This window comes from Eurytemora carolleeae, unplaced genomic scaffold (assembly GCF_000591075.1).
Source record: "Eurytemora carolleeae unplaced genomic scaffold, Eaff_2.0 scaffold196, whole genome shotgun sequence".
NCBI classification, from domain to species: domain Eukaryota; kingdom Metazoa; phylum Arthropoda; class Copepoda; order Calanoida; family Temoridae; genus Eurytemora; species Eurytemora carolleeae.
This window is the reverse complement of record NW_019396109.1, coordinates 194,586-205,773: the sequence shown is the minus strand read 5'-3', so window position 1 is coordinate 205,773 and position 11,188 is coordinate 194,586. Positions and strand designations below refer to the sequence as shown.

Sequence of the window (11,188 nt, the reverse complement as noted above, 5' to 3'; positions counted from 1 at the left end):
AAAATAGGTTCAGATCAAGAAGGGCAACACATCCAAGTAAGACATGAATGCCAAAAGATCCGCAATAAAAATTCGTGTTAAATAGAAAAAGAAAAATTAGAAAACTGAAGTTAATGTTGTGTCCTTATAAATGACCATTAACCTAGTTTTGATGATCTAGTAAACATAAGTAAATAATTTAATCCTTCTAGTTAAAATATTTGGCATTTTTTTGGAAGCCCCCTCCCCCCATTCCCGATGTTTAAAATACCTGTACAAGTTTTCCGTCTCCTGTCAGCGTCTGAACAATTTTTTCTGCTTTGGGTAAACTCTCACAAACATCATCGTACATAATTCCTCCTTCGCCGTTGAGATCTCTTTTCTTCAATAACTTCAGGAGAGCATTCTTATTCCGGATCTTGAACGGAGGTTTAAACTGATATCTCTGGTCCTCCGTGACCTCGATCTTTGGGTTACTTCCTGAATAATAACAATTCATTCAATTTACCTAGAACTAAACCGTAGAGTTAAAGATAATATTCAAAAGAAGATACTTCATGCACTGTTGACCAGAGTGACCGCCAAGGTAAGTATTTCCCCGGGTCTGATTTTTTATTTCAAGATTAGTTAGATATATGTTAGTATAAATCATATCATTTTTACAATTTAGAACTTCTGGGGGACTGGAATTTCTTGGATTTTTTGAAAATTAAAAATCCGCGAAAAACAGCAGGATTCCCTTAAAATAAGATTACAATATTTGTTTCCACTAGCTTAAGAAACCCAGCTTTCCCTGTTAAAAACATTNAATCACCATTAAGTTTCTCCTCAGGGATCGGTTCTTGGCCCACTTGCATTCATCGTTTTTATCAATGATATTGATGGTTGCACGGATAACCATATGATAATTAGTAAATTTGCCGACGACACAAAACTGAGTCATCAACAGGAAGATCATCATCATATTCAGGAAGCACTTGATAAACTGGTGGTCTGGGCAGACACTTGGGGCATGGCTTTCAACACAGCCAAGTGCAAGGTTCTTCACATAGGGAGAAACAACACTGAGCATGTCTACAACATGAGGGGGGCTGATCTCACAGTTGTTGATCATTAAACTGATCTTGGAATTATTACCCAAAAAAACTTGCGACCTGGACTACAATGTAAAGAGGAAGCAAAAAAAGCCAGAAATGTTCTTGGCCAGATCACACGGGCTTTCACCTATAGAGACAGGCATATTTTTGTGAGACTCTACAAACAATATATTAGGCCACATCTAGAATTTGCAGTTCCTGTCTGGACACCCTGGACTCAAGGTGATATAGAACTCTTAGAAAAGATACAGATAAGAATGGTAGGGATGGTTTCCGGTCTGAAAGGGAGGAACTATCAAGAAAAACTTAAGGAGCTAGGTCTGCAAACCCTTGAAACCAGACGGAGAAGATTTGATATGATCCAAACATTTAAGATTCTCAAGGGGTTTGACCGTGTGGATAGCAGTTTATGGTTTGAAACTGTTGGGAATGAGCCTTCAAGACGAACAAGACAATCTGCTTATCATTTGAACCTAGTTAAGAGGCAAGCAAGGCCTGAAATAAGGAGCAACTTCTTCTCAATCAGGGTTATTGAACCCTGGAATAGATTGCCAACTGAACTGAAAGAGAGCAAGACTGTAAAATCATTCAAGGATGGATTGGACACCATCATTTAAACCAAAGATGCTTTATAGGACCACACTGTAGCTCCTGTTATAATCCTACCTGGATTTCTAGGAGTCAACATAGAAGTATCTAAGTATCGAATAGTTAGCTGCTTCTACACTAAACTGATTCCAATTGAAGCATTTGATTTCGGTTTCAATCGCAGAAGTAATCTTTCAGATTCAGAGTCTTCTAACTTAATTGTGACCTATAATGCACCTGTTTTATGCTTACACAGTTCAACATTTTGACAATTTCGCGGATTTTTACCCGAAATTTCGCACATTTTACTGAAAATTCAAAGCAATTTGATGGAAGAAAATACTTCTGAATTAAACATTTTCAAACAACTTACTCCATACTTTTTCCAACCTCCAAGAAGTTCTTAATGGTATAAATTATATTTACTGATATATATCATATATCTAACTAATGAAAAAAGAAAAATCAGACCGGGGGAACAACTCACCCTTGCGGTCACTATGGTCAATAGTCACAACCTTTTTCTCCACATTCAATTATAACTTCATAAAATTCTTTCAAACTAAAATATTTTTTTTTAGAAAACGTTCATAATGTTAACGCCGTTCCACAAATTTAAATAAATTTGGTTCCTTCGCAAGCTTGCAAAGAATTTCTTTTTGCCAAAAAAAAACTTATATTTTACGCAGGGAAAAAAGAAAAAATATTGTACCTAAAGCTTCCAACATTAACCACTGCTTGGTTGCTCCTGAAATATCCAATTGATTCGTCTCGTCCAAAATTTCGTCCAGGGTCAAAGGATGGTCCTCTCCCTCCATGTGGCGATGCTTCATGTGTCGTACGATTTTAGCTGGAATAAAAGTTTTTATTTTAAGCAGTGCTTAGGATCCGGATCCGTTAGATCCACAAGATTTTGGCTTCCTGGATCTGGATCCGCAAAAATATGAAGATATACGGATCCGGATCCAAAAGGTAAAATAAAAACCAAAACTGAAAAAAAAAAATTTTTTACTCCATAAACCCAAATCTGAACGTTTGAAAAAATGAGATTATAAAAATTTATCATTTCTGAATGGTTCAAGTTTTAGGATAAAAATAAACGAAAAAAATTGAACAAAAATTTGAACATTAATTTGTTAAACAAAATTCCGTATATCTTACAGAAATGACCTGGATCCGAATCCAGTGCGGATCCAGAATCCGTATCCGGATACATATCAAAATTAAATTGGATCCTGAGCACTGGTAAGACTTAAAAAGAATAGACCAAAAGATTTTAAGGACCATTGACGTACTTTTAAGTGGTTTGTCATATTGAGAGGAGCATGACCGGTTCACAACTACTTTTAATTCTTTATCCTATTGAGTAATGTAATGTGCGATTTTTTCTAATTGACATTTAAATCCATGATTTATAAGCAGAAATCAGCAGCCATAATTCAACAAACTCAATTTTTATGCTGAAAATTAAGAATTCTCATTCCTTCATAACCTGAGAAAACTTTAAAAGGTACCATTGTGATTAGACATGGACCTTAATATATGGAGTCAATTGAAATTGTGTGTTCACTCCCTTTCAGATTAAGCAGTATATAATACCTAGAACTCCGAATTTGTATTGAGATCCTGCTCCGAATGATTTGAAGGATCCTCCCTTTGGAGGTTTCATAGATCCTGAAGACTTCTTCGAATCCTCGGTCTTCTTCTTCTTGTTCTCCACGGTGGGGACTGCCATAGCCCGCCGCTTGAAGGCCTCCCTCTCCGCTATAAGGGCTGCGTCCATTCTGTCTGGAACAGAGTGTTGACTAGAATAGATAAATTTGTATACAATAGAGGTCGGAGCATTCATAGAAGCTAAGAAAAAAAGTTCATTATAAAATTTCATAACGCATCCCAAAAATATCATTTATGACTTTTGCTTAGGAAATTTAAAATTGAAGCCAACAAATTTTCAAACCTTTTTAAGAAATATAACCTCTTTAATTAGTCGAAACATTTATTAAATATATACCCATCTTACAAGTTACTTAAATAAATAGCTACAACTTAAACATTTGAAGATTATAAAAAAAGAATTTTAAAAAATGGTTTTTTTCGTCGCGTTAACAAGTGGAAGACAACTTTGGTTTAAGGCACTAGAAATATAATCTGAGATTCAAAGAAAATAAATGGCGGTCGGAGAAAAACTGAGTATTACCGTATAACAAGATAAGATTAATCAATAACAAATATCTTCTGCTGAGGATGAGCTGCTGCTGTGAATAGATCCCGAACAATCTGATCTATTTGATCCAAAGCCAGGTTTAGATGAATCAGCGCTACATCATCAGTTTCCACTCCCAGTCTTAGACGTAGGCTCCTGGATAAAATAGTTGTTAACATTAATAAACGCAGAAGATATATAATTTGGCACTTGAAATAACACTAGAAGGGACAAATAACACAGTTTTAATGAATTTAATTATTAGAGTGGCGTCCGATTTACAAAGGTACCCTTAAGAAGCTGATAGCGGAATAAAATAATTTCTTTCTCAGAACATACGGTGGTAGGGGATAATATCAATATAATCAAGACGACTTTTTTATTCACGTTTTCATTGTGAACAGTTTTTTTTCTAATTTAAAGTTACCATAAAATTAAAGAGAAGCTTCTTAATTGAAAACTTCTCTTGGTTTCCTACTTTGTTGTTTAAAAGCTTCATATAAATCAAAATTAAAGTTGAAAGTAGCCTTCATTGAAATGATATAATCGCCTACCACCGTAGTTAAAATGTATCAATTAAGAGCTAGAAAAACAACGATCTTCCTCATTGAGTAAAAAAGGCATTAATTGAAGTATACCGTTGTGAATCGGGAATGTCCCTTTTTTAATGGAGGATCACTTGATATCACAACAGTACCTTTAAGTTCCCCGATACAAATGTTAAATGAACATCTATAAAATATTGAGTACCTGTGAATATCTCTGATCCCGGATTCTAGAACAGTAAAAACATCTCTACCCAGTCCCTCCAGTACCATGTGTAGAACCAGGGCAGCAGCTCTTCTCACCTGAGCACTAGCATCCCTAGAGGAGGCCTCCAGGTAGACCAGGAGCTCGCCTGTAATAGGACCGAGGCTGAACCTCAGGTTCCGACACACTTCTCCAAGGTTGGATAAACTGGAGGCTCGAACCAACTCATCCGGATCGCTAGCGGCGGAGAAGAACGCATTGAGAAGAATATTCTTATATTTTGGGGTCACATCTCCCAACTCCTTGGTGACACGGACCAGGGCCTCGCCAATCTTAGTCCTAACCTCGACAAGGTCCTCCAGGTGGGTTCGCTGAGTTACCGTGGTGTACTCCCTTGTCAGAGTATCCAGGACTAGCTCCGTATTGAACCTGGCTGTAGCAACTAAACCGTTTATCCCTGATAGATAGATATACGTATCCTCGTCCTCCAGGCTCACAGAGAACAGTTCTCCGACCTTGTTTATGTTCTCTAAGGTCTCTCTGTCCTTCCTCTCCACCAATCCGCACAGTTCAATCAATCCGTGCCCACGCACAGGAAGCACCGGGTCACCAATATCATAAAGTGAACACTGATACGCACTCATTCCCCTTTTATCCTCCATTATCTTTAACTCTTTTTCTTCTTCCTTCAATCCTTGCCTTCGTCTCTCTTTCGCTTTTTTAAGCTCTTCTGCTTTCTCCTTTATCATTTTTTTCTTCTCATCCATCTGCTTGTTCTCAGATTCCTTTTGTATTCCCTTCATCTCTTGTGTTTTAAGTTTTATCTTGGCAGTTTCTTCCTCAATACGTTTAGTCTGGTTCTTGATGTTGTTTGTTTCCGTGATAATAGTTCCATGTGTTGCCACCAGGCGGTGCAACTGCTCAGCAATCCTGAATTAAAGATAAGTTAAAAACGGGAGAAAAACATTTAAATAAAGCAATAAATTTATGCTATTAAAATAAACAGAAACTGCCAATTATAAATTAGAAATTTGACATCTATAAGAATACATTTCTCTAAATGTTAACAGGGCCAAAAATTAAATTCACCTCCCCCGCCCCCCCCCCTCTCATAAAATAAAAACAAAAGATTTGCCTTTTCCCAAGTTAAGAGGGGTATTCATTTTGAAGATTAGAGGAGTAGAAGACGATTATAAAGCAAATGACAAGTTTTGGCTTTCTGTTCTACTTTGTGAAAAAAAATTAATATAAATAATGCTCGAAGAATGATTTATCATTTAACATAATTTGTTTGGAAAATAGCACAAATCCACATTTTGAGGCAATTATTACTCTGATCTAACCTGGCAACTCTTGTATCCGGGTAGCATGAGAGAACTTGAAGATCAGAAACATAATCCTGCATCCTCACCCAGTCCTCAGTACTAACACTAGCCTGGGTTAGGTGAAGAGAGAGCAGAGATAGCGCCATATTTAAACTCTGCGCCACCAGGGTTTCAGGAGTAGAACCGGTTCCTACCATCATGGCGCCTCGTTTCAGTGTTGCTCCGATAAACAAAATCATCCTGCAACAAAATGGTCGTAATACCGCGACATTTTTAAGTACTACTTACATTTCATTTGGATGCGAATCCGTATCCTGGATCCGCCCTGAAAATAAGGTTGGAGCCCAGGTCGTGATCATTAGACAATTCCTTAAACAAGCTACAAATTCGAAATCTGAAATTTCACACGCAAAATTTTCGCTTAATTTTTTAGTTTTTTTAGCAGGTTTTGGTTTATTATATACTCCTTAGATCCAGATGAAGGCAGCAAAATATCCAAATCAAATCAAACTTTCGGCTTTTAAACTAATGAGACAAACCTGCTGGTTTCCTTGAGAAGATCGTCCTGTAGTCCCTGGTCCTCGGAGAGCAGTCCAAGAAGACGAATCACCATTAAGTTTCTCCGCATCCGATGCATAGCAGAGTCTAGAGTAGACTCCAGCTCGTGCAGCTGGGTTTCCAGATCTTCTCCAGGTATAGGTTCAGGTAGCTCAGGTTCAGTTTCAGACTCACCAACAATACCAGTTAGATCCGACATGAGCTTGAGGTAGAAATCCACCTTGAGTTTGCGATCCTTCAGCTCATCTAGCATATCCTGAAATTTTTTTTTCGGTAAATTTATTATTTAAGAAAAAAGAATGGGGTTAAGGTAATCAAAATTTATTTAACCTTTAATATACTTGTCGAATATTAAAGTAACACCCTCTAAGGTTCAAATACCTAGCCATTCTTGGATAAATATGGTCATAAATTTCATCCGCCCCCGTTAATAAAAAATACGGCTATAAAATTCATTTGACTGGAACAAAACAAAATTTATAATTTTCACAGCTAAAAATCCGAACACTTTAGAAATGAGATTTAAAAGAAAAAGAAATAAAATAATCTATAACTTTTGATCAGATAAAATTAATATTAAAACTAACCTGCAGTATTATAGATTTCTCGTCATCTAGAACGGTGAAGCTCTGAGCGGATTCAACCCTGCGTTCCGTCCTCACTCCGCCCTCATCTCCCAACACAAAGATGAGTTCCTTGTGTAATAGTTTCATCCTAGACTTTCCGTCGGACGGAATCTCACAAAGAATGAAAGCTCTGAGAACATTAACAGCAGTGCTGGTGTCTAGATGTTTGAGATATCGGAGTAAAATCTGTTTGACAGGATCCCGGAGATGACTCGGAGAAAACGCAATCTTAGTGTGAAGCTCCAGGAGTAGTAAGATTATAGGCTCAAGGTGCATCAGGAACATGAGACACGGATCGTTGCCGATGACGAAAATCTTGAATAAAGATTTGAGACAGTCATCCAATTCTAGTTCTGTAACTTCCAAACCTTTCTCTTCCGACTCAGTTAGTCTGGTGAACGGATCCATGAGAAAGTCGAGAAGATATCTCCGAGATAGGATCAAAGAACGCTCCGCGACTGTCTTAATAGAAGCACAAGCAATCATTTGATAAACCTTGTCTTCATGATTCAGTAAATCAAGTATTTGAGGACAGATTAGCTGATAGTAGTTCTCAGTTGAAGAGTAACTTCCTTTGGGTGGATTACCTAGGACTCCAGCCACTAAACTTATTTTCTGCCAGTCCATACTCTCCCCTCCTATATCCAGAACACCACGGATAACATTAATAACTCCGGACTTACCTAGAAGCCTTTCCGTGAGAAGTTCAGATATCTTCTTTGAGAACCAACGTGGAGATGAGATTCCTCCTTCCTTGCTTTCCTTAGAGCTACCTTGGAGAACTAGTAGATTTTTTACTAGGTTAGGTTGATAACTTCGCTCTAGGATACGCTCCAACTCTTTTCTAAACCTTGCCTGATCTTCGCTTAACCTGACAAACAAATCAGGAGTCATGATGAATTTATTTGTCACGTCATTCACAACATCTGGAAGATCTGACGGAGACACGTTTTCAGCGGTTTCTTTCTGATCCTCTTCTGCTGGTTTAATAAGAGGAGCGAAGGATATCTGCACCAATGCTCCGACTATATCAGCAATATGCTTGGTTAGAACTAGGGTAGAGAAGGATCTGTGTTTACTCAGATCAAGAAGAGTATCCAGGGAGTATACGAGCTGTTTATATTTCTCCAGTATACTTCTCTCCGGCAGCTCCTGTTGAAAATAGAAATCAATAATGATATGAAAATCAAATATAGTGGATCATGGAGTGGAAAGTGTGAGTACAAGAAGTGGATAAAAAACTTAAATTTAAAATGAAGACGGTACCGATCGACAGCATTTTTTTTAACGCAATTAAGAAATTATTTCCAAAAAAGAAGTATACAAAAAAAATGATTTCCCAGGCCCGGCCCTCCTGCCCTGACCATGCCAAGCCTTGTAGACAGAAAACGAACACACACAAACACGCACAAAACAGTCCTTAAGTCTAGTCACTGAATATTTCTATAAAACCTACCCGTAGCAGTAACTGTAGAAACTGAGAACGTTTGTGTAGAGGAGATCCAACCCCCTGGAGCATGTTGGGTAGAACACCCAGAGCTAGAATCATCTCTAGCAAGGAGGAGACAGATTTCTGCTGGGATATACTTAGAGCATCCGCCTCTAGTCCAATATCTGGAGAAATATTAATAGTTTTATTCTTGCATGGAGAAGACAAGTCAAAGCGATTCATTTTACAATTTTCAAGTGGCAAATTATCGATCAAAATATACATTTAATTCAAGAGATTTGATGACAATTGTATGAATAATATTTATTACATTTTACGGCACTTTTTTGGGCATTTTTTTGAGGCCTTAAAAACCTGGGAAAATTGGGCTAAGGCATTGTAACCCTATACCTTAACACTAACACTTCTTCGGGGGGGGGGGGGGACTATTTATTGATTTAGACCCTCCGGTCTTTAAAGGGTTTAATTATTTCAAGATTTTATAAACGAGGATATTTAAAGTGACATCAATTTAGTCCCTAAAAAATGTTGATAGTTTTGGTATTGATCCTAGATGAATCCCTGATCTAAAAACTTCGCAAAAAAGAAAAAAAAAATTCTAACGTATCGAATATCTCACAAATTTTACCACCTGAAAAAGAGCCCTATTTGAATTTATGAGAGACCCGGTCCGAATTAAAATGAAACCAAAGCTAATTTCAACCAAAGGTATTAAAAACTTACTTTTGTTGTCTTGATGAGTGTCTGCCTGCAGTGCGTGAATAAGCTGGAACTTAAGGTTGACCAGCGCATTAGCGCAGCATCTAACATAATCAAACCCAACATCTCCACTTAACTTCAGGGATCCATCCACTGCCTAGAAAACATTATGTTAACAGCAATGCTTAGAATCCGGATCCGTAAGATTTTGGCTTCCTGGATCCGGATCCGCATAAATATGCGGATTCATGGATCCGGATCCACGGGGAAAAATATCAAATAAAAACTGCAAAAAAAACTTTTTTACTCCTAAAAAAAAAGAGAGATAATAAAATTTCCTCATAGTTCATCAAGTTTAAGGATAAAATAAGCGAGAAAAAAATTTAACGAATAATTTGAAAATTAATTTTTGTTAAAAAAGTCAATAATTCTTAAAGAAATGAAATGGATCAGGATCCATTTTTTTCCAGTGCGGATCCAGGATCCAGATCCGCATCAAATTAAATGGATCCTCAGCAGTGGTTAACAGGGTAAAATTAATTATCTTTTCCTGACAGGGGGATATTTTCTCGAAAAAATAGTTTCCTTCCCCTTATGAAATTTTTTAGTTCCCAGACAACATGCTTTTATTGCGGTTTTTTTCTTCATTACATTGGGGAATATAAATTAAATAGTATCAAAAAATCAATTTTAAGGTAAATGGTATCAAAGAGAATGTCCTAAGTTGCCATCTGACGTTCATTTTGTTTTCCCAAATCATCAATTGAAGAATTNATATAAGTCCATATATTAAGAAATACAAGTCGTTTTAAGAGTCATCCTTAGCGAGTAGTTCTGTAGCTTCAAAAAAATAAATACATATCCCCCCCCCAACCTACTTTGAAATAATTTTGTTTTCTTCAATTTAGTAGGATGCGCATATTTTAAATATTTTTTTACGATGATTTTACGTTGGATAAAATGATTTTGTGAACAAACAAAAGACATTTCCACAAATTAACTCTAATCTTTTAATGCAAATGGAAAAATGAGAAACTTTATAAATTAAATAAAAAGGTTAGATTGGAACACGCAATTAAAAAGAATTTTATACCTTGGAATATTCGAGGGTTTTCTCCTTGATCAAACCTTGAAGAAAAGATTGCTCCAGATCTTAATACACAATATTCTCAAATTAAACTAGGATTTAACATATCCAAAAATCGTTCTCTAGGATCCGAGCGCTGCGGCCACGGGTTAGGTTAAGTTAAGAAACATAATCGTATACTAGGAAATTACCACAGTTTAATATTTGAATATTGTTTGCCTGTAGAACCGGTGGTGGGTGTAACTAGGAGCCCCACCAACTCATGGGCTCGCTTTAGTTCATCCATGCTTTCATTCAATTCTTCAATCTTCATCGACAGAAAACATTTTCACCTGGAATTATAAAATGTTTGCACTGTCCGTTTAATTAAAAATTATTCAATACTAGATAATTGGTTAGGATAATATATATTGAAAATTTTGTTTTTCACCACATGCCTCGAATGCAGGCAAAAGATGGGCACAATGTATTGGATACTTAGCGGGGGGAGAGGGGAGGGGGTAATACAAGTACAACTGCTTTACACGAGGCGTTGTGAACAGAAATAAACGTAAGAATACTACGGGGCATGCTGTGATATTTCTAATCGTCTTCAATATGTTGATTTTTGAAATTTTTCGGTGAATTCTCATTTTAACTACTTCCGTTTGAACTATGGTACGTTTGAACTATTGTTCGTTTGAACTATTGTTCATTTGAACTACTGACATGACGTCATATCCTGTAGTTTAAATCAACGCATTTCTTGCTCATTTTAACTATTTTTCTACCCCATATTTGCAGTTTTAAAATTTTTTTTATAATCTTCATAAAGTTATATTCATGA

General features: G+C 36.7%; 3 protein-coding genes across 3 annotated transcripts; 1 reads left to right on the top strand and 2 right to left on the bottom strand.

Moving 5' to 3' along the window:
- The first annotated feature begins 1,333 nt into the window (after window positions 1-1,333).
- LOC111695180 (uncharacterized) lies at window positions 1,334-1,693 on the top strand. The gene has a single exon (XM_023464402.1). It carries the CDS (start codon window positions 1,334-1,336, stop codon window positions 1,691-1,693), a length of 360 nt encoding a protein of 119 aa, XP_023320170.1.
- A 681-nt stretch (window positions 1,694-2,374) lies between these two features.
- On the bottom strand, window positions 2,375-3,945 carry LOC111695179 (transcription initiation factor IIE subunit beta; the record flags this gene model as incomplete). Its single annotated transcript, XM_023464401.1, has 3 exons — window positions 3,862-3,945; window positions 3,264-3,452; window positions 2,375-2,514 (listed from the first exon to the last, which is right to left on the bottom strand). Coding segments are annotated over exons 2-3 (324 nt in total), but the record flags the coding sequence as incomplete, so codon positions are not given.
- LOC111695164 (transport and Golgi organization protein 6 homolog) lies at window positions 3,643-10,716 on the bottom strand. The gene is made up of 9 exons (XM_023464378.1): window positions 10,582-10,716; window positions 10,369-10,427; window positions 9,300-9,432; window positions 8,583-8,740; window positions 7,088-8,278; window positions 6,482-6,756; window positions 5,961-6,182; window positions 4,618-5,547; window positions 3,643-4,023 (listed from the first exon to the last, which is right to left on the bottom strand). Exons 1-9 carry the CDS (start codon window positions 10,673-10,675, stop codon window positions 3,879-3,881), a joined length of 3,207 nt encoding a protein of 1,068 aa, XP_023320146.1. The 5' UTR covers window positions 10,676-10,716; the 3' UTR covers window positions 3,643-3,878.
- Between the last annotated feature and the right edge of the window lie 472 nt (window positions 10,717-11,188).

Bases quoted from the DNA above. Each gene is read 5' to 3' on its own strand.
- LOC111695180 (XM_023464402.1), top strand. From the start codon at position 1,334: ATGGTAGGGATGGTTTCCGGTCTGAAAGGGAGGAACTATCAAGAAAAA.
- LOC111695164 (XM_023464378.1), bottom strand. From the start codon at position 10,675: ATGAAGATTGAAGAATTGAATGAAAGCATGGATGAACTAAAGCGAGCC. The intron at 6,757-7,087 runs GTTAGTTTTAAT...AAAAAATTTCAG, and splicing joins AGAAATCTATAATACTGCAG to GATATGCTAGATGAGCTGAA. The intron at 4,024-4,617 runs GTACTCAATATT...TATTTTATCCAG, and splicing joins GGGATCAGAGATATTCACAG to GAGCCTACGTCTAAGACTGG.